At 38.1% G+C, this 26339-nt stretch overlaps 1 protein-coding gene across 9 annotated transcripts in view; it reads right to left on the bottom strand.

Moving 5' to 3' along the window:
* Positions 1-26339, bottom strand: part of NR2C2 (nuclear receptor subfamily 2 group C member 2) — a 41812-nt gene extending 15473 nt beyond the window's left edge. The window contains exons 1-9 of one of the 9 annotated variants that reach the window (XM_041118712.1): positions 25809-26339; positions 22474-22557; positions 21102-21201; positions 15066-15286; positions 9787-9897; positions 5862-6062; positions 3956-4058; positions 2716-2895; positions 646-838 (exon numbers count right to left, since the gene is read on the bottom strand). In XM_041118712.1, coding sequence (XP_040974646.1) covers positions 646-838; positions 2716-2895; positions 3956-4058; positions 5862-6062; positions 9787-9858 — 749 coding nt within the window. In that variant the 5' untranslated portion in view covers positions 9859-9897; positions 15066-15286; positions 21102-21201; positions 22474-22557; positions 25809-26339. Of the gene's footprint in view, positions 1-645; positions 839-2715; positions 2896-3955; positions 4059-5861; positions 6063-9786; positions 9898-14537; positions 15030-15065; positions 15287-21101; positions 21202-22473; positions 22558-25467; positions 25647-25808 lie in introns of those variants that run through there. The other 8 variants (XM_030043889.2, XM_030043890.2, XM_041118710.1 and 5 more) reach the window with 8 other exon arrangements.

Consider the following 26339-nt stretch of genomic DNA (forward strand, 5'->3'; position numbering starts at 1 on the left):
TAGGTGGTTTTTATCCATTCATAAAATAACTGGACCTACAGTTTTAAAAATGCGATTATTTAACCTAGAGTTCTTTTTTATTCTATTCAGAAAAAGAGAAATCTTGCCTCTGTTTATTATAATACACATTTTCATGCCCACTGCCTATAAAGACAACTGAGAGCATGGGAACTGTCTCAGAATATCTTCCATACAGTAAAAGGAAGCTGCTGTTTTTGAAACTGGTCTCTTGGGATCTGAATCGGTAGTCACTGAAGTCTCTTCTACTACTGTCCTTAGGATAAGGAAGCCTGAGCCTGCCACTTGCAGATTTGATTTCAGAGAAGTGCTAACCTGAATGCATCACAGCGTAAGCTTACATGCTATTTTGCCTGAATATCACATATGTGCCCTGCCTGTGCTTTGACCTGGCTGGACAAGTGCCAGCTCTGAACTGAAAACCACCCCGCTGTACTCAGACACAAAAACTTTCATGAGAAACAGAACAATCTAGGTTGGTCTTGGCAATGGAAACAGATGATTTGTGAATTGGAGCTCTTTTCTGTCCAATTCTTTAGAGCAGAGGGGAAAAAAGAGTATAGGTGTGCCTGCAAAGTAATACACACAAATAACCTTAAACAAGACCCGTTAAACCGCGGTACTCACCGTGTCCCATCTTTATCTGCCACAAATGTTGGAGTTGCTATTAGAGGGCTTCGTAGATCTTTTCTAATATAGATTTTTTCAGTGGAAGCTGCACAGTTGGTTGGTTTTTCACGTTGCACATCAAAAGGCTTTCTTTCACTTTGAACCGCTACATAAAGATAGAAACATGCAGATTTGAAAGGAAGTAATTCAACTGAAAAATACAAAAAGAAAATAAAATTCTCACAGCAGGATTTCAGTTTGCACAGTTATGATGGTGTATCAGCTCAGTGCAAAACTGGAAATTTAATATGAAGGCTGAAGAAACACAGGCTCCTATTTTCCTATACCTGTGATTACGTACATTTTTAACTAAGAAAGTCACAGATTGATCATTTGCTTTAAGTTTTGGTGAACTGGAGTCAAAGCTTGCTGTTTCATTGGCACTTAATAAGATGGGACATTCTGCAAAATGTGTTTTCAAATTGTTTTATTTATTTTTTTTTTTACAGGTAAAGCTATACCTAAATGTTAGACGCAGTCATACTCTGGATGATTCAAAACAATGCAAACCCAGAACGAACCCAGATAAAGTCAAAACAGGCAAGTTATGTGAGAGATGCACGTTAATGCCCTGGGAGACGAGTCTCTGCACGATATGCAATTCACTCACATCCATTCATTCCACCCAGTTAGGGAACAGTGTTCCAAAACTAACCTTTTCAGAATTTAAAATATTTCTAATTGATAACTGGAAGAAAATAAGCTCAGTCTCCAATGTGCCAAAGAAGTGTGGTAAATCTTTTAATAAAAATAGTAAGAAACAGCAACTTCGTAATTTTAAAGGAAGTAAAAAGTGCATCTTTGTAATATTAAGGTATTACTATTAAACAGATTACAGAAAGTTAGCTGGAATCTTAAGCCACTAAACTTTACAAACTCCTCTATAGCTTGGCATAATATTCGACCGCATCAATTTTTCACCTGAAAATGAGGATAATAAAATGAATAAAAGACTATGAGGATAATATAAAGAATTTTTAAAAGTGTTGTACTAATTAATTCTCACAACACTTTGCAAATGTAAGGCATAATATAAGTGGAGACAACATTTCTGTGCTATTTGTTGTACTAATTTATCATACAGCAGTTATTGCTCCAGAAGATTAATATTATTAACACGCAATAAAAAATTTCAACACTCCTCTATAGCCCTTTTGAATATAACAGCAAAATACATGGGTATGTCTCTCTCTACCCTCATAACCAGCAAGAGTTATTTAGTACCTGATTTTATTCTTGCTAATATCATTACTGTCAGCAAAATTTAGGGGCTTAAAAGTAGGTATATCCATTTTGTTGGCTTGGTGGATACATAAATATTAATCAAAAACCTGATGCAAAGTCCAATGAAGTCAGTGAGCATATATCCTAATCATATTGGGATAAGAAAGGTTTAGCTTCTGGAAATGCAGCAATTCCTCTTGTACAAATGTCTCCCCCTATACTCAGCACAGTGTGTGCAAAGCACAACAATCATCACTGCAGGCTTGGAGTTCCAGAGTGCAAATACAACAAAGATCTCCCTATTTACAGCTTAAAGTTCTGCCTCCCTTGAACTCAGTGGTTGGAACTTACCCTACCTAGATCAGAGTGGAAAAATAAAAGTATTTGTTGCTTCACCTTAAATTCTCCATAAATTTGTCACAAACCAACCAGATAACAGGCTTCACGTAGCAGGTAAGGTAAGCAGATTCTGAACATGGAACATTAGACTCAGATTTATGTCCATCCATGTTAAAGTATTTTGTATTATAAACATACACTGTGTTTGTAACATGCATTCTAAGAGAGGCTCTAACTGGGCTTCTCAAAGATTACAGCAGTATGACACATGGTTCAAAACAAATAACTATTGCACCTCAGACATAAAATGGTGATGAAGGAAAGGTACGGTAGACGCTCTGGCTGCGTAAAGTTCCATTTCCTTCAAGCAACACACACCGAAATGGAGTGAACCCACTAAAAAGTGGTGGTCCACGCATTTATTATTTGGTAGGCACAGTAGCACATTGGGCACTTAACACTCACATTCCATTTTCATGCCCATCTCTAGACATTTCTTAAGCCTACAAAACTGGCAGCGATTCCGATGGTGTTTATTGATGATACAGTCCTGGTTGCTACGACAACTGTAGGTCAAATTCTTCCTCACACTCCTTTTAAAGAAACCTTTGCATCCCTCACAGCTGACAGCACCATAGTGGCGACCTAGGAAACATATATATTGTTATCAGATGGAAATTACTTATATTTTAGCATAGAAATATTTATCTTAAGCAAGTAAAACACTGTAAAAGTCACCCTTTAAATTTATTTTGTATTCTTACCATCATTTTGGACCATGAAAGCATTGTTAAAGTCTTACAGGATGTTTCTTGTTTACCTATTGTCAGGGCTTTTAAGTGGGAAAGTGGAGAGAAGAGAGGAAGGCTAAGCCTATTTCTGAATGAGGCACCTGTGAAGTGGTAGTTCCCATTCTGGACAAGTACAGATGCAATTCTATCTGCTGTTACAGATTACAGGATACATTAAAAGAACATACAGGCTAAGAGTCTAAGTAATTCCAGAATATAAGTAATTCTACAATAAAATTTGAAATGCAATCTTAATTTAAAATTCCTATACAAATAAATTCTGGTATTGTTTTCATTACATAAACACTTAAAAAAATAAAAGAAAGTGAGACAGAGAGACAGAAAGATGTCTTCTCTGTAGCAGGAAAGCACAGTCCGCTTCCATGGCGGATGTACAAAATTTACCTCGTAGACTCCTTGTTACTGCATGGATCTGAAACACTGAGGATTCACTTGATCTCTACTTGCCTTTTTCTGTGATAGTAAAAGGCCAAAATCTACCAGGAAGTCATAAGTTTGTTAGACAGCAGTCAGAAGTGTTTTCCTGGAGTAGGTAGACTTTTCTAGGTGACATGTTTGTTGCATGGTTGCCCATAGCTGTGGGGAACTGGACTAAATGCTTCAAATACTCTCTTTCAGGTACCAGGAGCTATTCGGTCATTATTTTGTCTTTCAGCACGTGCCAATTTATCATACACTCCAGCTGTGAAGTACAAACTAATATTCTTCCAAGCAGCGTTTAACTACTGTGTGTGTATAGATACAAAGTATAATGTTATCTTTTTCCATTTTAGCTTCAATTGCTTTTGTCATCAGCATGGCTAAAATCAGTTAAAATACATGAAACTTCCTCCCTTCATACCAGTCATCCTTTCAATCAAGTTTCTTGAATACTACTTTCTATGCTTCCTTACCTGATGCTTTATCGCCACAGACTACGCAATATTCTACTACCTGGGGCCGCTGAACATCAGCTTTTCCCAGCAAACGTTCCACTGAAGCAGAGTCTGTCACTATCTAAAACAAAATTCCAGAACAAAAAGAGGTAATTATAGAATCATAGAATCATAGAATTGTTTAGGTTGGAAAAGACCTTTAAGATCATCAAGTCCAACAATAAACCTAACACTGCCAAGTCCACCACTAAACCATGTCCCTAAGCGCCAAGTCTACAGGTCTTTTAAACGCCTCCAGGGATGGTGACTCACACCACTTCCCTGGGCAGCCTGTTCCAGTGCTTGATAACTCTTTCAGTGAAGAAATTTTTCCTAATATCCAATCTAAACCTTCCCTGGCACAACTTGAGGCTGTTTACTCTCGTCCTATTGCTTGTTACTTGGGAAAAGAGACCAGCACCCACCTCGCTACAACCTCCTTTGAGGTAGTTGTAGAGAGCGGTAAGGTCTCCCCTCAGCCTCCTTTTCTCCAGGCTAAACAACCCCAGTTCCCTCAGCCGCTCCTCATAAGACTTGTGCTCTAGACGCTTCACCAGCTTCATTGCCCTTCATGAATGTCTTCTGCTGTGAATGTTTAGATAATGTACTTAATTGTAAGCACAGAATATTATTAACTGTAATGTTTTTAACCATGACTTCAATGGTCAAAATTAAATGACTTGCTTCTTTTGACATGAAAGTAAGGAGCTTTGCCTAAAAAACAAGATTGGCATATCAATTGAGAAGAGGTGGTGGAATTTGAGAAGAAGTATGACGTGGAATGAAATTAAGTAGTATAAAATGCAAGCTACTGAGAGTTTTTACTGTCAATAGTGAGACTGTTGAAAGTCATAGCAAAACAAAATCCCAATAAAACTCCTAGCATTGTTCAGTACAAATAAGTTTCTTCACTTGTGCAGCCAACAGTATTCTTCCCTTCTTGCAATTACTCTCAAACAGCTGCTATATTTTAGCCAAAGACGGTTGTATTTCAGATGCTGTTCCCATCTATCCCTTCTCTAGCTATTAGGGGTATACGGTTCAGAGGGGATAGCCTGAAGCTGAGATCCATTATAGAAACAGTTTAGCTTCTGAAGGCCTTGGATTCCAAAACTTCTGTTCAGAACATTCCACTTAACACAGGAAAATTTAAAAAAAAAAACAAACCAACAACCCCCAAACACACCCTCTGTAACATCAGGTAACCATTTAGCATAGTAAAATAAATGTAAGAAGAATGTTAATACAATTTTTCAAATATTTAGGTTAAGAATGATACTTCACCCCGTAAAATATTCTCTATTGTAACAGTAGGAATAGGGACCAGGTGCTTTCTGGTTTTTTTTAAGACTGCTAGGAAGAAATCTCAAATTTCACTATAGATAGATTATTGCTTATATAATTTGTTTTGCAAAGCTCCCATTGGTCTGGATTATGCTCAAGACCCACAAACAACTATAGCAGAGGACAGCTTCTGCTACAAAGAGCTTTTACTGCAATGTCTTGATGCTGTATTGTGAACATAAGTTTGCTCAGGTCAGTTGTAACTCTATATCTGTGAATCTTTAACAGACCATCTGAAATCCTGGCACTCCTCACAAGCACCATCTTAAGTATTTATACGCCCTTGGAATTTTAATGAGAACACATAACAAGGGGTGATGAGTGCAATGGAATGCATGAGGAATGTGAAGACAGGAGGATTTATGATTGAATAATGAAGCCTACAATTAGTAGGTCTAATCCATGTCATTAGAACTTTAGAAAACTATTGCAATTTGTCTTAAAGCAATTATAGACTTAAATAGTCTAAAAGTCAAAAACTGGAGAAAAAAAAAAAAAAAAAAAAAAAAAATCTATGGTCTATTTCAATTACTATATTTACCTGAATTCTGCCTGGCACAATGTTGTCCGTGGTGGTAAAGATAAGCTGTTTGGCATTAGATGTCTCAGGTGCTGCCAGTATCACCTTTCCTGCACCAGTTCCATCTGGACTGGCTAAAATAAACTGTTGCTTTGGAGACACAGCTGAGTCCACTGCTGTCACTATTTGGATTTTTTGACCTGTTTGCTGATCTGTCACAATCTGTAAAACACATTGAAGAATTTTATGAGCCACAGTAAACTTTATGTTTTAAAACCTTTGATCTTGCCTCAGAATTATATGATACTCTCTAATAATTGTCCTTGTTATTTATTATTTTGCTATTTGTACATTTATTACACTGGTACAAAGTTATTGCAGCTACCTACATAAGTGCAAAACAATAAAAATCAAATCAAATATATACGTATATAATATATATTTATCTACATACCTACTGCATAGACAGAAAATACTAGACAGAGTTGTGAAAAGTATAAGTCTGATATTGTTAATGATGAAGAGATATAGGGAGATCTTGTAATCACATTTAACTGTTCAAAATGAGTTAGATATACTGGATCCCAGACAGAATAAGAACAAAATGTAATGTTAAGGACTGCAGCTGATAAACAGCAGGTACATATGCAGGGTATACTCTGCTTAGTGAGACAGCATCACAGAAATTTCACAGAATCATAGAATATCTTGAGTTGGATGGAACCCATAAGGATCATTGAGTCCAACTCCCTGCTCCTTGCAGGACTACCTAACACTAAACCACATGACTAAGAGCATCATCCAGATGCTCCTTGAACTCTGACTGGCTTGGTGCCATGACCACTTCCCTGGGGAGCCTGTTCCAGTAACCGACCACCCTCTCAGTGAAGAACTTTTTCCTAATGCCCAACCTGAACTTGACCTGACAGAGCTTCATTCCATTTCCTCATGTCCTATTGCTGGTCACCAAAGAAAGCAGATCAGCACCTCCCCCTCCACTGCCCACCTTGAGGAAGGTATAGACTGTGATGAGGTCTCCCCTCAGCCTTCTCTTCTCCAAGCGGAACAAACCAAGTGACCTCAGCCGCTCCTCAGAAGTCTTGCCCTCAAGATCCTTCACCATCTTGGTTGCCCTCCTCTGGACACACTCTAATAGTCTGATGTCCTTGTTATATTGAGGCGTCCAAAACTGCACAGTACTTGAGGTGGGCTGCACCAGTGCAGTGTAGAGTGGGACAATAACCTCCCTCAACTAGTTAGCTATGCTGTGTCTGATGCACCCCAGGATACAGTTGGCCCTTTTGGCTGCCAGGACACACTGTTGACTCATACTCAACTTTCCATCAACCCAAACCACTAGATCTCCTTCCACAGGGCTGCTCTCTAGCCTCTCATCACCCCATTTGTATGTATAACCAGGATTACCCTGTTCCCAGTGCAGAATCCAGCACTTGCTCTTGTTAAATTTCATATGGTTGGCAATTGCCCAACTCTCTAGTCTATCCAGATCTCTCTGCAAGGCCTCTCTACCCTTGAGGGAGTCCACAGCTCCTCCTAATTTAGTATCACAGGCAAACTTACTTAAGGTACATTTGACTCCTACCTCCAGATCATTTATAAAAACATTAAATTAAAAATTACTCCAGCTGACAAAAAAAGCAGAGTGGTACATTCTTGAGATTTGTATTCATTCTGTATACATCTGACTATGAAAGCTATTTTGATATTATTCATTTACAGATTTGGCCTAATGTCAGAGTTAAAGCTATTACTGAAAATAAAATGTGAAGTGAATTTACACGCACTGATATTCCTATTAAATTGACTGTACTAGGTGTCACAATAACAGTGTATTTATTTCCCTAATTTTGATTACCTAGACTTTTTATCTAGTTGTCGTGCCCTTTATGTTAATATGTCTTACAGAAAGTAAAACATATGCTAATAGTTTAATAGTAAGATTATGCTAATAGTTTTACTAAGCTAGAATGCCTTAAAAAGGCACTAGAACTACCAAAAGCAGGAAAACTACCAAAATTACAGAGCTGATGATTTTTCTACGTTACAGAAACTCTTTAGGAAAGATTCATCTCACATTTTGTGACTACAAACCTAAAGAAACTTGCACAAAGGAAATAGTACTCAAAGGTGGGGATGAAGCCAGCCTACTATTGAATTTTGGACAAGAGAGCTTTTCAGGGACTCTTTAGATTCTTATATGTACAGAATAGAATAAGCCATTTTAGGTCTCATATGCATAAATGTTTCAGCGCGTTAAGTGTATGAAGTCTACAAACATAAAGCTCCAAAGAAGCTCATAGGTTAAAGGACAATCATTACCCCTCAGCCCCATTGTTGTAAAACTGTTAAGTTGTAAAGCTCCCCAGAGTTTTCCCTGCTGAGATTTCTTCACATTTTCATATAGATCTTAACTGTTAATGGGACAATTCACAGCCAAATCTAATCTTGGATTATGACTGACACCGCTAAGATATTGCCTGTATTTGTTTTGAGGAAGGAGGAATACCCTTTTCTCATCCTAGTATTCGCCTTCATCATGGAGCCGTAGGTTTTTTTCAGAAATATCAGTGATAAAAGGAGGTAGATTATTTTGCAGAATTGAACAAAAGTTGCAATGTAAATACCTACCTTATGAATGCTGAATATTCATTATGCTTCAGTTATACATGTTGTGAGAACATCTACCTTGCAATGAAATATTGATACATATTGATATGGTTACTCTACCAGGCAAAATAGAGATTATGTTACCAGACAACTGTATCAAAAATAGAAACCTGCCATCATAACACAATCTTGAGAATCAGCATATGAAACAAGAAGGCTACCTGATTCCACCTTTTGTTGATAACTTTAAGGAATAATATCTTAGATAAAATACATAGCTAAATGTTGTTGTTAACCGAAGAACATCTCCTTGGTGCTGTCTATAAAGAAAAATCATAGAGAGTTCTTTGTAGTTTTTCATGGATCAGATATAAGCACTGATGACAATAAATAACTAAGACAAAAAAATTAGGCTGGATAAGAAGTGAATGATATTTAGGTTCATAAGAAAAACTAACGATCTACATCATTATACATGCTGCGATTTGAATCTTTGAAAATAACACTACAGAAAAAATTGTATCATGTATAGTAAGTATAATGACAATGTCAAAATAATTTTAAAAGTGTTTTCAGGGCTGTTCATAGCGGCAGTACCCACCCACTCTGATCAAGACATATCCAAAGAAGAGTCCACCCTGTGATGGAGGCTGCATTGCCAGGACTGTTCCAAATGCCCTGGAGTACAAGAGCCTGTTCTCCAGCACCACCTCTGGCAGAAGTACATGGGAGTATTGTACTGGCACAGAACAAGGTCAAGGAGGGCAAAAGCTCAGTATTGCAGTACTGCAACACTCTAGTAACACTAATACTTAACAATTCTTGTATCATTTCTCACTGCATACATTCTGATACATCAGTGGTATCTTTATATTATCTATCAGTAACTGACCCAATGTGCAGCATTCCCAAAGGCTAACTTTATCCTAAATAGGCTAGTCTCCCACTGGCTCCTAAATATGGGGCTTGGGGGCGTGGGGAGAGAGAGAGAGAGGAATGCCCTTGGAGATGGTCTTAGGTGTTCTGTTGACAATGTCTGCCCATTTCCTATGGCTAGAGCTCAGGAGATTTGTATACGTAGGCTGTTTAACCTCTGCAAATATTCCTCACTGACTACATCATCAACACAATTATTATATACAGCCAACTAGTCATCACCAAATACATGCTGAGGGAGAAAAAGAGTTTTAGTTGGCACTAAAAATGATCTGTCCTCACAAAATTAAAGGAAGTCTTCCACAGACTTTAGCAAGCTTTTGTATAAACCTAAAGGGGAGGAGGAGAAAAAAAAGAAGTCACTTAATAAATGGATTTTTACCTGAATGCGTTGTGGTGAAGCTACAGAGGAGTCTGTGGAAATTATCTGGATACGTTGGGAAGGGCTGGTCATCACTGGAGATTCAGATAGTGAAGTCTGAACAGTCTGCACCTGTAAATAATATACAGAATTTTAATTTACTGTTACAGGACTGAACACTTTTAAAAATACATATATTTATTAAAGATCAGATGGCCCTATAGCATGGAATCTAAATTTATTGGAAAGGTTACAGTCATTAAACCAACTTGGATCTGTTTTCAATGAATTATCAGTACATTGGCTTTTTTTGGGAACAGAATTAATCTGATAGATGACCAAAACCACAAAACCAAACCATCACCACCACCCCCCGCCCCAGTAAATCACTACATAATTACTATGTCATCCTTCAGCTTACTGAAATGCAGAAATACTTTTTTCAACTTTCAATTATATATTTGCCTCATTTTTTGCTTCTGTAAAAACAAAATACACCGTACATGCAATAATGTATAATGTTAAATATTTCACCTTTTAATAATTTTAAAGTATTTCATTAACTACTTTTTTCATTTTCAGGTAGAAAAGCTTCCTCTAGGCCCCTAAATAAAAATGTCCTCAACCCCAGGAACATATATGGGATGAGAGATAACACAGAATCTGTTGGAAGAGTGCACAGAACTCCTATCTGACCAAACTGGCCTTTAGTTTTTATGTCTCTGACCTTATTTAATCTATGAAGCCTTCTGAAAGTGTGGTGTCTATACAGCTCACTTGAAGAAAACAGCGATTTCAATTTTCAAGTAGAAGTAAGGACAATTTCAACTGTTCAATATTTTTAAGGTAAAAAGTTAAAATTAAGACAGCTGGTTATCTGGATATCTATGGTTTTGACAGTAGAATAAATTAGAATTCCAGTTGTTCAGTGTGCTCATATCCTCTCCTGCTTTTTACTGTCCCCCAGTTTCTGTTTTTCTACTTCAGTGGTGAAGATTTTTCCTGGAATCTATGCTCCAACAGATCACCAATATATTCAGCCCGTATTCAGGTGTATGTGGTTAATTCTTGTTATCCTAGTGAGGACTTCATTAGCATGGCAGAGATTAAATTTGGCACTACAACTGAATACTATTGTTTCTTATTCTATTTCTATATCTTTCTAGACTACCAAACTGTAACAAAAATCTAGTTCTGACTACCTAGAAAAAGCTTGAAAAAAAACCCTTGCATAGCTGTTTTCCAGAGCAAAACTGTTAAATGTTAAATTAAACATGCAAGATAACATTGGCTTGACAGCCTTTAACTTCTATTTACAGAAGGGATATGGCATTGGCAATGTATATTTACACACATAATTCTGCAGCTGTGCATATTTAGACTTTGTGCTTGTTCATCCTCAGATTTATTGATGCAAATGTTAGTACTAATTGTTCCTTCTTGATAATTGTAAATGTAGTATAGACGAAGCACTTGTATTCTAGTCCTTAGAGTCAGCTCACAGGTAGAAAGGTACTGCTTGCCACTCCCCACAGCCATCCAATCCCATTTTTATTAAGCTTAGGATATACAGTTGCTTATAAAAAGTACTTGATTTAGTATTATTGGTTTTTTTTCAGATATAAACATGAGCTGAAGCTATTGTATCAGTCTTTAACACAGAGAAGTATCTGCAGATGTAGATGTCTCTGTATATTTTTCACTACTGGTATGTGCATTCTTGCCATTCTTAGTTTGGAACCTGACCACGCAAAAAAAATGGGCTTAACCAAACAAAATCAAAACAAGGTATATCAAAATTATCCTGGAAGTTCTTGAAGAATTAGAACATGGTTAGTTCCAGATCTCTGTTTGTTTGTTTGTTTGTTTTCAACAGAGTAGAGGGAAAGCTAAATCATTCTGCTACTTCTAATACAGTAACTTAGAAGAAAATTACGTAAGCTTATTTGTGCTGTACTCATTATGAAATCTCTGCTTTCTTGGTGCCTCTTTACAAGTTACTAGTCTGTGACATGGCTCAATGTTTTGACTCATGCAAGAAAATTCAAAACAAAGGAAATAATTTGGTTCAAAAGCCATACACTGCATATGTTCACCAGTATTTTCAAAAAAGTTGCAAAAATATGTGAACAATTGTTAGTGCACAGAAGACACTAGTATTTTGGTGTAGACTACAGACCTCCAGAGGTGACATTACTGTCTGCAGTCAACAGCACAATGTGGATATTTTTTCAGTCACATTCTTTATTGAAAGTTATTATATAAAATGATGGAAAACCAGAACAATATTTAAAAGACTGCTGACAGCAAATTCTACACATGCAGCATACCTGAATAACAAGCACTGTAAATTTTTATAATACAATATAAATTTATACAGAGATTCCATTTCAATTGGAAAAAATAGTGCAGTGATGTACTCTATAAAAAGAATGAACAGAATATGGCACTACTGATTTCTTCTACACTCAGTTTAACCCATAACTACTTATTTGGAAACAATATATACAGGTCAAAACTCTGTTCTTTGGCAAAATGTTCTATAATGTCGATGACTTAGCAGCCTAGATTTTTACGTAAGTCTGCCTAACGCTAAATAAATCCTACTTACATTTTAAAAAAGATTTTACATTTTGATAATTTCAAATAAATTTATAGTGTAACTTGTATCACTTACAACACTTGTAGATTGTGAATGTAAACAATATTTTGGGGTTTCATAAATACTCCCTAAGTACACATTTACATTGTCCCACAGAATCTATAGGACTGTGTTTAGTGTATGACTGATTGTAATAATTGCATTCTGTATGGGAATTTGAGAGTATCAAATTAGTGTTTAATACCTGCAGTGACATGTGGCCAAAACCAGAAAGCTCACAAGTTGTTTTTATTAAATCCTCTTTTAAACTATCTTGGAATGATTTGTTTATCAAAACCTATATAGCTGGACAACAGGCTAGTGTCAATTTAGTCATTATTTAAGCTTGCATGGAAAAATCTTAATTTTGTAAGCTTTCCTGTTTAATATAAAAAAAAAGTTCATTTGTGATGTAAAGAAAGAAAAAACAGTTTGGATAGCTGGGAAAATTTACTGCAGTCTCTTTGGGGAAGCAGTTAATGAAGCCATACTGTTCTACTCTCCTATTGCCTGTTCCGTAAGTAGTCCCAAATACTGTAAAAGTAAAACCTAAATTGAACATACTATCTCTAATTGTCTTTAATACACAGGAGAGATTTAGAAGTAGTAGAATCTTCTAATTATTGGATGATACGAGGCATGCAGCAGCAGCAAACAATATATGTAGGCAAGAAAAAAACAAAGTCTCCCAAAATCAAGACTCTTAGAGGATGCATTTGAACAATGATCTCCTTATCTTGCATGCCAAATTATTATCTAAGCTATGCACCCTTTCAAAGGTCTAAATTAGAGGAAGAAAATCTTTTAAAACTATTTTCCACTTCTTTCACCTTCAATTATAGAATCCTTAGCCTTTTCTTGAAGCATCTTCGAACCTTACACTACAATGCACTGTGGACACCTTAGAAATAAATACAGAGATCTATTTTTCCATGTTGTTCAAGGATTTATAGCAACTTATAAAAAGGATGCCAGGATACATATGGTAACTGCACTGAAATTCTTCTGTAAACATTTTGGGACTAAACAACCATTTATTTTTTCTGGGTTTGTAAAGTACCTGCTGCAAAGGGGTCCTAGTGTACAACAGTGGTCAATATGAAAACTAGTGCTTTACGCTTTAAAACACTTTCTCAGTTTTTATAGAATGGACCATATCCTCACATAAAGGTTGTTCTTACTCATCAACTCCAGTCTCCTTTAATATGAGTTATTTCTCATCTTCACCTCATGAATAGTTGGTTATCTTAAGTCTAACAGTGAGTTCTCTACACAGTAAGTTTGAGACCAGCTGCCATTATATGCTGGTATGTCATTTTCATGTTCAAATATTCAAGAACATGTATTTATTAAACTGAAACCAGACAAATTTTACTCTTTTCTTGGCTGAGAAGATACGGTGCAGCAATGGAGAATAATTTGTCTAATACCAATAAATGCTTCAGTGTGCACATATAATTTATTTTTACACTCTTATTAACATGCATACATACTCAGGATGGTGTAGGACTCTGAAATGCAAAATTTTACCTTTTTTTCAGGCTTGCCTACTTAATACTCAGTGGAATAACAGCTTTAAATTTCTGCTACTAAATGCTACTAAAAATCTCAAGTTTATTTTCCAGACTGAATACACATGCCATTGGTTGACAGCAGAACAACAACTATGGTAAATAAATCAAATGCAAAAAAGGGAAGATATTTTTTGAAATACACAATTTACAAGAGTGAGGAAAAAAAAAAATCTTCTGTCATTTTGTTTGAAAGCTAAATTTCTACCTTGAGCACTGTCACACACCTACAAACGATCAGAATGGATAAATACATGATGCTTCATTATGGTCCTACCCAGTCAACTGCATCAAATTTGACTTCTTAAGTAAAAATATTAAGGAAATTAAAGAAAGGAAAAAAAAAAAAGGAATAGCAGTCTGAGAATATGCAACACTAAAAAAGTTCTATCAGAGATTTACCTTAACTTCAGACAGCTTATACAAATACTATAGGAAAAATTAAGCTGTCATTAATCAGACTCCCAAATAAATTGAATCAAATATTCTGAAAGCAAATGCCTTGTAAGTACTCATATCAGGAAGATAATACAGTTTAGTATTAAATTAGGTTCACTTACTGGATTAAACATAACATTGACTTTCCCAATCTGTTGTTCAGAAGAAACATGACACCATGAAACTTGTATCATGTTTAAAACAGCTGCTTTGGAAGCTGTACATGCAAAGACCTAGTCCTCCAAAGTCAATGATGGTACGTTTGTGTAATTCTAAAATATATTTTAAAAAATTAAATACACTTTAATTTCTTTAAGACTGGAAAGAGTCTCAAATGAGACTTCATCTTCAAGAGATGAGGAAAGAGACAAAGTAGGCCGTATATCATAGAAAACTTCAGTGCACCACATTTTACAGAGGCTTAATCAACAATCACTTAGAAGTAACCACTAACACTATGACTTAGACAGAGTCAGAAAATAATACATATAATGTAAAAGATAGCTCAAACCCCCCTAATTTCCCTACACAAAACACATCAAATACACTTATTCTAAGAGACAGGGGAAAAATAATCTGCTTTAATACACTTAGTACTGTTCTCTTCCAGGAGCTCCCTAGCTGTACACTGTACAGAATCTAGTACTTACAGTGTCAAATTATTCCTGCAGCTTTATTTACATTTTTCCTCAGCAAACCTCTGAGGGCAAAACAATCCAAGAGAAATGTCGAGGTCACTTTTAGTCAGATCACAGATAGTTACATCCAGTCTCCATTATTGAGGATTCCAATCACAGAAAGCAGCCAGTAATGTTTTAAAATGCCCTCTCTCTGACCCCGTTCCTCTGAAGGTCAAGTGCACTATCATTCCCTGTAACCAAGGAAGCAGAATCAACGTGTTCCTGCTGTTTTGCCAGCTGCTGAAGGAGTTTGTCTAATAGTAAGATTTATTTCATTTGGGGATGACAGTTATCAGGTTATCAAGCTTCGCCCTCCCCCTGTTCTCTGTTCTTAAGCCCCTCAACCTGCTCACTCTCTGTGAACTGTAAAACAGCAAAATGAAATCTGAGAAAAGAGTTTGCCTGTATCTTGCATTACTTTCAACTCAGCAAAATTGAAAGGAAAATCTACCACATTCCCTGGGGAGCATCTTTAGCCTTAAAGTTCATTAAGCTTATGCATTTAAAGGAACACAGGCCTTTCTAAACTAGTCCGGGGCCCTCAAATATGAAGGAGCATAATCAGTCTTAAGACTGATTAAGACTTAAGAATTCATACATTAAGTTCATGACACACGTGATTAATCAGTTTCAACTCCATAACAAAACATTTGTATTAGGCTGCAGTGAAGGCTAACAAATGGGTGAAAAAAGAAAATATTTTTAAATTCTTAGAGAGTGAAATTTGTTAACATTATGGTACATGAAGTTTTGAGAAAAACGACCATGTGCTTGACAAGTTTTACAACAGTACACTTGAATGCAGTGGACTTCCACTACAAAGCTTTATGCAACAAATGCATGACCTATGTGTCTTTAAGTAGCACTGGTATCTTCTTTTAACTTCAAGTATTCCTAGTCTTAGCACAGAAGTGTGCTCACTATTGAAATTAGGCTCTTTACTTGATAGAAAACACAATTATCTATTGTACAACTCTCTAAAAAGAATATCTATGAACAATTACTGTAACTACAGAAATGTATTTACAGCATAGGTACAATCTAAATGTTTGGTCAACTAATTGTGATCGAGTGTGGGGAAAAATATTACAACTAAAACATGTGAGAGAAACCAATGAAATTTTATTTGGATTTTTGTTGTGCTTATTATCTGACACCACACTTAATAACCTTGTCACTCCAGGCTTTTATTTGTCCAATTCATTCAGGAAAGACATTTATGATACCTGATTAGTAGCTGTCTTTCCTGGGACAAAAACCAAATCCTGAATATAATAATGCTTCATCACTACATAACCCTCTGTTCAGAAGTAGACTTCCCAACAATAAAATCTGGAATAGCTGTATTGCAAAAAGAAGGTGGAATCCTTGTAACACTTAAGCAGAAGTGATATAAAAACACATAGTAAGAAAAAAAAAGACTACAAGTTGCTTGTTTTCTGAATCAAAATACAAGCTAGGAAAGTAATTGAAACTTGAAATAAAATACAAAACCTATCAACTATAGTGTACTGATGTAGTTAGTACTACATTAGTAGTAGTAGTACTACATTAGTAACTACTAATGTAGTTAACAGCTTTGTCACAACTGCCTAAGTCGCCCACAAAATCTCAACGACTTGAGCAAGAAATAAAAAATATATGAAATGCATCTTTAACTAAGATGCATTAGATTTTTAGGGCCTGGTAATTCTTTTTTTGATGGAACCTTCTCAAGTACTGTATGCTGCACAGAAATATTACAGCTACAAAGGCTTTCACACTTACTTTTATAGGACATCAACTATGCTACCATAATAAACATCCATAGCAAAGCAGAATTAGTATTTTGTAACTGTAGAGTTTCTAATATTTCAACAGTGACATTCTTATAGAATGCAAGAGTATATATTATGTTTAATGTAACAGAGGGCCTCTAAAGTTAATGGGAAATTCTGAAATTACTGTACTTGGTCATTTTCACAGGAAAACACTATTCAGAAATTAGTTCAGGTATCTATCATTTTACTTAGAGTCTTATTTTTGTTGTTGTACATATTTCACTTATTGGAAGTGTCATTGTGAGAATGCCTGTGACCTCTCTGGCATGTGCTTGCAGAACACTGGGACAGTATCTTGTCTGGAATTTTTGCTAATGTGTACAGGGATTGTGGAATTAAATCTGTATCAACTGGAGGGAGGGGAAAAGAGGAAGGAGCAATCAGTATTAAATGTAATTTTAGGACTTAAGAAGACTCCACGTCTCTCAAAGTAGTTTTCAGATTCACAGCACTAACTAATCTTATCTGGTACAGATTAAAAACATTTCATGCTTAACTACTGTGTGATTTCCTCAGAAGTCCATGAGGATGCAACTGGTATTTTCATTTTAGCGCTCACATTGCAAACACTAGTTATACATGGGTAGACTGGGAGAACACAACAATTTCATGAAGCACGCCAAGTGTACTTCTGGTATACCACTGGAAGACAGAAGCTGAAGACAAGTGGCATAGCACGGAGAATTGTCTGCTTTGGACCAATCAGCAGAGGACTGCATTCACCTGGGCTCTCAAACCAACAAGTATCACTAGCAATAATTTCATATGCTGAAGTGTATATAAATTAATTAATAATGATTTGCATTAAATGACACAGACAATCTGCACAAAGCTCAAGAAATATAAAAATACACTAAGAAGCATATGTATCTACTACTGTCTTGCCTTTTTCAGTACTAAACTAAAACCAAGTATTTGGCAATTAGGTGCATTTTGAAGGCTGGCAAAATTAAACTTGGCTTCTTCTGTTTCTTTTATTCATCATTTTGTCATTTTATATACATAAAAATGTGTATATGTAAAATACTTATTTTTCCTAATTTTTTTCAGTAGAGCAGTCCACTTTAATTCTACATTTTAGTTGCAATCATATTATATTAAACTTCTGATATAAGTATATATAAAATATATATGTATATATAAAATCAGTAGTTTGAAGCTAAGCTTCTGTAGACATTTCATTATTTCTGTCCTTTGAAATAAATAAGGTTTCTTCATAGCCATATAGTCAAGTCGCATACTAATTTACTAAACTGACTTGCCCATGGTGTACATATACATCTACGTGTGTAGGTGTGTTTGTATGTGCATATATATATCTCTAATAAATTTCTGTACTTACTAACCAAATTTTCAATACTTTCTATATCTTATTTCCCTGCTACCATATTGATTATGAAAGCAGTATTTGAGAAATATATTGAAAGAATAGTAAATTGGCCACATAGTGGAGGAATTTTTAAAGCCTCTAAGCTTCTCTAAATAGAAGAACATTTCCTATATTCACACCACTAAAAGCCAAAGTAATTGTACTGCTTGAATACACCGGTCAGTTCTCACTAAGAGTAAACCGATTTGAGAGATATTGTTAATATTATACAAAAGAGAACAGAAATTAAAGCAAGGCATAATTAAGCAATCACAGACCAAATATGTTCAACTGCACCCAGAAACATAAACTATTTTTTACAAGTTTTCTCTGATATAACAGTTAAAGAATTTAAATGAAAAATACGGTACTAAGTTTTACACCATAAAAACCACTACATCTCAAATCAAATTGGAAAGACTTCTTTTTCTATAGATATTTTTCCTAATTAACTTTTTTATCTATTAAATTAATAATAGGCTTTTATGAAAAATGTACGTATTGCCTGGAAATGTCCAAATATATTTCTTTCACAGATGCAAGATATATCTAAAAAAAGTTTCAGTGATACTCTTTGGAATCAACTGTCCTGACCACTTGGGCCCTTTGTAGAATGGCAGATAAAATTAAGATCCACCATGGAAGAACTCATGTGTAGTTTAACAGCCCTAACAGGATGTTGGTGCAAGATCTTGTATGAAACATATGAAGGCAACAGTCACGGAAGAATCTGCAATTCTTGGCATATCTGCATCCTAAAAAATCTCAGACTATGTCTTACATAACACCCCAATACCTATATTACACCAGCAGCTATGCCACATCTGGTAGCATTCCTGAATGCTTGAATGAATTCAGAGGCTGCTAAACTGCATAAGCCATGTAGGATCTCATTATTCCAACATGCACTTCGCATGAGATACCTCTCAGGCTGATGGTATGTCTAGGTCTTATACAATTAACAGCAACTTGAGAAAAGCTGTATTTGAACTAAAAATGGTTTGAGAAGATTCAGCATCAAAAGTCCACCTTGAAAATTCATCCAAAAATGAGAAAATGGCCAATGATAATAATAAAATATTAAACATAAATGGCCTTATTTTACACTTCATTAATTCTTACAACAAAGCAAAAACTTAGTCCATCAGAACAGCAGTGTTTCTACTCTCCTTTTTCAGCACACTGTGCATCATCTGGACATAAACCTAAATTGCCGAATGACTTATGATGTAACGTGTCAAAGAGATCTGAAGAGGGTCGAGAAAATACTTTATGTGACAGACACCCAGTATTTTTTCAGTCCCATGGCAAAACATACTTTCAGAAAGGCTCAAGGTTTTGATAGGTTCTTATCAGGGCACTGAGGGAACTGAAAGCAGCTGAAATGCTCCAGCAATGCAACTGGTGTAAACAAGATCCTGGTAAGCACAGGGCTCAATAGAGTCATCTCCTGTGACTCTCTCCCTATAGCCTCTAACAGAGAAAAAGGATGCACTGGGAATAGTTTGTGGCTGTCATAGAGCCGGAAGGGGACAGTTTTAGCAACCACTAAAAGTTCTTCCTGGTCACATCAGAGCTGATGTTGGAAAGAGGAAATAGCCCTTATTCCTCCCCACAGTGACAGTTCTGTTTAAAAACTTTGCATTAAAAACTAAGGCGCTGCACAGGGAATACATCACCACTTCATAACCAAACACATTTTTCTTACACGATATGCAAATCAAATCTAAGTTGGTGCTGGGACTGAACCTGGGCCACCGATATATGGCACAGTGACACTACTAAATAAATACTTGAGAAAAGCTGCGTTACTTATTTTTGTATTGAGGCTAAAGTATTTTTTACGCTTTTCAAAAGCTACTCAGGGTGAGGAAGAATTGGTGAAATTTCCTCTGAATTCCCTAGCTGCTCTCTGTTCTCCAACCTCATGAACTGTAAGTAAAGGCAGCTGCAGACACTAAAAATGGAACTCTCTCTCTCACCCAATCTGTTCAGAAATACACAGTTGGAAAAATGCAACAAGCAACACTGCTATAAAGCAGAAGCAAGCAACAGCAGTGAAACCATTTGAAACCGTTACAAGGACAATTTTACAAAGTCCTAAAAATAGAGTAAGTACAAAAATACAGGCAATACTGGAGTATGCTCAGTAACTTCTGTAATACATTCACAGTTTCATGGAAAACAAACCTGATGAACTATTGCTCAAGAAAGAAAAACAACATATGGCCTACTTGCATGACAGTCTGATTTCGTGCTTGGCATCATAGTTCTCATACCCATGCGCTACTTATGCAGCAATTATGTCGAAAAAATGATGCAGATATAGCTAAACCTGCCACTATTTGCATTAAGTTATCCTGTTTGCAACTTGTCTCTCATCATTCATAACTTAAAATTTAGTGCATGATTAGTGACACTTTTTCTCTTTCCACTTAACTTTCATCGATGAAAAATACGATATTCTGAAAAAAGCCTCTCATTTTTTAAGGCCAGTGCCAAGTGATATGCTACATTTTCTTTGAGAAACAGTGAGTACAAATACAGAATTTTAGCATACTTCAAGAAAACTAGTAATGTGTTTACCTGTATTAAAAACTGTATCTGACTGAACACACAAATAGCAGGCAGTCAGCCATTCATAAAGAAATGGTTCAGCGTTAACATGGTAATAGCATTAATTAATTCTTAATAAGATAATGCTGCTTATAACTGTTTTTCCATGAACAAAGCTTTCATGGTGTTATGCAGTGGACAGGCATATAATTTAAGGAGGAGTTGAATACTATAAAGAGATGAAGCCCTCTATTTACCCACCGGCCAGGAAGAAATCACAGAGCTTCATACACTCTTGAGATGGAGCGATCTCTCCAGTGGCAAGATACAACCATCACACTATGTTACCACGGTGCATTTCCTGCACGAGGAATTACAAATGTCACATATTTTATGTGCCTTAGATGTGATTATAGCACTCAACTTCTACCAAAATAGTATAAGGTTTGCCAGTATTTCCATTACAGGTTTTTATTTCCATATTTGTTTGGAAGTGTTTTTAAAAAAATGCAGCTTGACAAATTTGATACCTGGTATAGCAAACTAGAGTGAAAAATCGCTTGTTGGTTTTCAGTGTGAAATTTTAGAGTTTTTTGAAACTACTCTTTAGATGTTATTTCCAGGATACTCAGTAGGCCATTTTCCACACTAATTAAAAAGAACCAAAATTTTTTAGAAAAAAATTGCTCTAAGTAGGGAATCTTGAATGCATTTCTGAACACACAATGACACACGTATTTCCTTCATATATAGAGCTGCTTCCTGAACTAAAAATATTTTTTAATATCCAGGTGTAATCTTAGTTCAATAGGTCAACACCCCCCCCCCCCCAAACTAATGTCTGAAAAGTGGCCTTGTCTAGGGACATCTCTCGGCCTACTAGCCCTTTGATATTTATGAAATCCCTTAATTATGTAATCATATGATAAATCGTAGTAAATCTGAAGGACATTGAACCAAATTATTTTAACCAGACAAAAATTCTAGTCTATTTTTTGACTGAAGTTTGCATATGGAAGGAAATAAATAGGTTATTTCCAAGGCCATGATCACATGTAGCTTCAGTGTTTATGAGCTGCTTTAGACATTTTAGCTGTTGAGCATCCAAGCTTCAGTGAATATACAACAAGACAAGACATCACTTTAAGTAGATTTTGTGCTCTTTTTCTCATATGTGTCAGCAGAAAATATAAAGCCTGATTAAATTAATCACCCTACTGTAAATTCAATATAGTACATAAGTAAAACAGGTAACTTCAAACACTGTTCTGGACTTAGATGACAACTCAAGAGATAAGCAGAAACATTTCATGTCCAAAATGGCCAAGCTAGTGATCAAATGACCAGAAATTTTGTTGTATTTTTTTAAACAATCCATAATACAGCCAAGTTTCTCTATAGTTCATGTTGAATTTCCTACTTGCATTCCTAATATGGGGGCCACCAGAATGAAGGTAAACAAACCACATATTGGTTGCACTGGTTTCTTGTTTGTCCCCAAGTGTAAAGCAATACTGTTCTATAAAGACTTTCTGTCCCATTTATGCTTAATTGTAAACAGCAAGGATTCCCTAATATGTTTTTCATTTCAAAATCTCATATACCAACTGTTGCGATATCATCTGTCACTCACCTCAGCCACCTGCTGAGCCTCCACTACCTGCTGAGCCAGCACCTCCATGTTGGTTGCCATGGTGAAACAAGATCATTAGAGAACCTGTTTGAAAAGATGCCAGCAACGTCCATCAGGCACAAAAGTTATTTTTTTTCCTTATTATTAAAGAAAGCTCTGATATGACTTTTTGATAATTTACAATACTGTTTGATGTATCTGAGAAATAAGAAAATATGCCACGGATGCATGGATGTGTGTGCGCACATATATATACACATATATGTACAGTACATGCATACTGGAACCATACTGTTCAAAAAGCTGAGGCACAGTTATTCTTTTACTTTATAAAGCCTCTAAAGCGGTTTGTGGAACTCACAGATCTCTAAGGCGCTTTCCTCAACTCAAGGGAAGAGAAAACTTACAGGTAAACTGCTTCTACACTACATGCTGAACAAGGAAACAGCAATCTAAGAATACTGTTTTGAGCAAATTTTTATTGAGTCATTCCATCAAACTGCCATGTTCATCCATATTCTTACGGTAATCTTGCACAATAAGGGAAATAAACTGTCACATCTAAAATGTATTTTCTATTACCTAAACTATTTTTTTATTATAGTGTGGTAGCATCACCACTCTGAGGAGAAAATACTGCAGAATTGTTTTATCCCTTTGTGAGTGTCTGTACCTTCAACTTAACGCTCTTCAGGGTTTAAAAAAAAAAAAGAAGACAAAGCAAAGAGAAAAAGGAGGAAACAAGGAAAAAAAAACCACTTCCAATATATTTTTAATTATCATTATTAGGGCTGTGTTTCTCCAAGGGTAAATTTAATTAAGATTTCAAATTCATACATTCAGTTTTTAATTGTGACTTGCTCATTACAGAGCCAGAGTTCAGATTCTGACCCAGGTGCAGGTAATGAAAAGGCACTCCTGAATGCTGGCTCAATTGATGTTTTATTGAAAACCTTCTGTTGGTATTTCCAAAGCAATCATTTAACATAAAATTAAAAAATACTAGGAACAATAGCAATACATGTAACAGAAATATGCATGCATGTCTCTAGCACCAACCTCCCCATTCAAATGCAACTTCTACAAAGCTAACATTGTTGAAAATGTCAAAATTCATTAAGCTAAAAAGATTAAATCATATTGTGGTAAATTAAATGTGAAAACTATTTTGCATATGTCAATGGAACACTATTTGTAACAATGCATAATCAAAGTTGAGACATTCCCTATGGAAAACATATTTATGCTCGTTCCTCATACAGCTTGTAACTTTTATTCAAGTGTTCAACTTGCACAGTAAGCTTATGAACTATTTCCACCAGACCCATTTAATGTTGCAGCTTGTGGATGGTTTCTCATTTGTTCAGTAATTCCTTTTCAGTGTTTTCGCTTATTTTAAATTCATTTTTTATGTTCAGCAAGGAAGATAACCATATGCTCATAACATGCTGTTTTCTCAGTGCTTTAAGATGAAGGAAGCCCTGAAGATGAGGTATTTTGTTCATAAGAATACCCTTCTAAGACCCAATACAGTCTTTGCTGTGGTACGGCTCTGAGAGATTTGCTGTTGGTGGTGTTATCCACCAAGGTTTTTTGTACTTTCCATCTTCCCAAAACAGCAATAAGCTGAGGCTAGCTGATCAAATCCAACTGAAAGCCCAGAGACCATACACAGCCACGCCCAGTAAGCTTGTTAATGATGTTGACTCGCAGAATGTGGCACAAGGCAAAACCAGCTTCCTAGCAAAACCCTTGAGCAGCAAAGTTCATAAGGAAAAAAAAATCCCCAAAACAAACCAACAAAAAATATGGAACTTAAAAGCTGCAAGGAGGCACCTGGAGCACCAGGAAAATATTTCCCATGCAATAGGGTGGCAGCCAACTCAGTGCGCGTAGACGTGCTGCTGTCCAAAATACGGCATAAAACCATCCTCTCTCCCTAAGTTGCAGTGAAATCTCAGAAGAAAGTCATACACTCCATTTGAGATACTCTATGGGTATGGCCCTACTAGAATGACATGGCAAAAGGCCGAATTCAAGCTTATTGAAATTTGTTCCTTTGTCTTAAGGAAACGGTGTTGTTCACACTGCGTGCTTGACTCAGCTATATCAAGCGGCAGGCCAGCACCCTTCTCCTCAGCAGGAGTCTGGGGGAGACAGGAAAGGCGGGACTCGCAGGTTAGGCTCTGCCGGGAACCCCTGTTGCACTGTCACTGTGGCAAGAAGCCGGTAGGAATCCTTGCAGCAATTGATACGACAGAAAATAACGAGGTCCGAGCCCCGGCCAGGAGCAGCCCCGACACCTCAGACCTGCTGTACCCCACGCCGCCTGGCTCGAGCCGCGTCTGAGGGCAGCCTCTTTCCCGCCGCGCTCGCCGCCTGCCCCCATTGGCTGCGGCGCCCTCGCGGCCCGCCGACACGCAAAACCCCCCGCCCAGCCCGCTACTGGCGTGTCTTGGGGCAGCTACCGCCCCGCGCGCCATGAAACCACACCCCTCCCTCCCGCCTCTCGTTTCAGCCAATGACCTCATGGAAGACGCAGCACTCCCACGCACGCCACCGATTGGTTGAGGGAACCGCCCGTAAGGCCGGTGGCCCCACCTCTCGAGTAAGAGGGAAAACACCCAAGGGACGCGACTAAGCACAAGATGGCGGCGCTGGCTGGCGGCCAAGTCTCAGGCGGGGCTGCTGCCGCCGCCATTAGGCCCCCCTCCCCCTCCCCCTCCCCTCCGGTATATCCTTATGTCAGGCTATGAGGGGCCCGGGCATAGCAGTAGGGAAGCGGCCGGTAAGATGGCGGCGTCTCAGCCCCGTATGCAAAGTACCCGCCGCCCCCTCCCCTCCGCCCTCCCGGTGGCAAAGGTAAAAGGGTCGGGTTCAAGCCGCCGCCTCCGCCCGCTCAGACTCCATCTTCTCTCTCTGTGTCCGTGTCCCGAGCTCGTCATCGCCGCAACCATCGCCCCTGCGACCCCCCGGACAGCAGTCTGCTCTCACCGAGACCGGACCGGCTCCGACCTCAGGCGGCCCACATTCCAGCCCAGCGGCTCCGCAACGGGACTCCCGCACCGGATCGACCCAGCACCTCACAATGGTTCTCTCTCTCTCTCCAGGAGCTGTAGGCCAGCCTACAGCACGGCCGGCTCTCGCTTACCAGCAAAATACCAGAGCCTTAAAATCCCCCCTCCCCTTAAACCGAGCGTTACCCCTCCCCTTTGCCGCTCGCGGGGGTGTCCCGAAGAGGGCCCCGATGCCACCTCCCCGCGCCCCCTCCCTCTTCCTGGCCCAAAAGAAAGAAACCCACCCGGGCCGCCTCAATTTTAAAAAACGATTTTTACCTCAGGAATTGGCGCCAAACGTGCCCTGGCGGTGACCCTGACCCGGGCCCAGGCGGGCCGGTGTTGGGTGACGGTGCCCAGCGGCGGCCCTCCCTCCCCCCGTGAGGGCGGCGGCGGTGAGGGGGTAACGGGTTCCGCGGAGGGGAAGGGGGGGGGGCCGGGTCTGTATTACGGGGCCGCGCGGGGGGGGGTGGTGGTGTTTTGTTTTGTGTGCCGTGCCCCTGTGAAAGGTCAGAGTTCGTGACCCCGCCCGCCGCTGCCGCCGCCCGAGAGCGTCTCCCCGCTTCCTCTTCCCAGCACCAGGCCGGCCGCGGCCCCCTCCATCCCCCTCGTGGGGCGGGGCTGGGGACGGCGGCGGGGGAGGGGCTACCTGAGCCGCTCCGAGCCTCCGCGCCGACGCTCGGGCGGGCAGCGCGCGCCGCCGGCCCGCTCCCTCCGGCTGCGCCCGCAGCGGCGGTGTCCCCTGCGCACGTAGGGGGCGGCCCCGGGCCCGGAGGCCTGTGCGGGGCTGTCGTTGTGCCCCGGCGGGAG

Source organism: Aquila chrysaetos, chromosome 20 (genome assembly GCF_900496995.4).
Source record: "Aquila chrysaetos chrysaetos chromosome 20, bAquChr1.4, whole genome shotgun sequence".
Classification (NCBI taxonomy): domain Eukaryota; kingdom Metazoa; phylum Chordata; class Aves; order Accipitriformes; family Accipitridae; genus Aquila; species Aquila chrysaetos.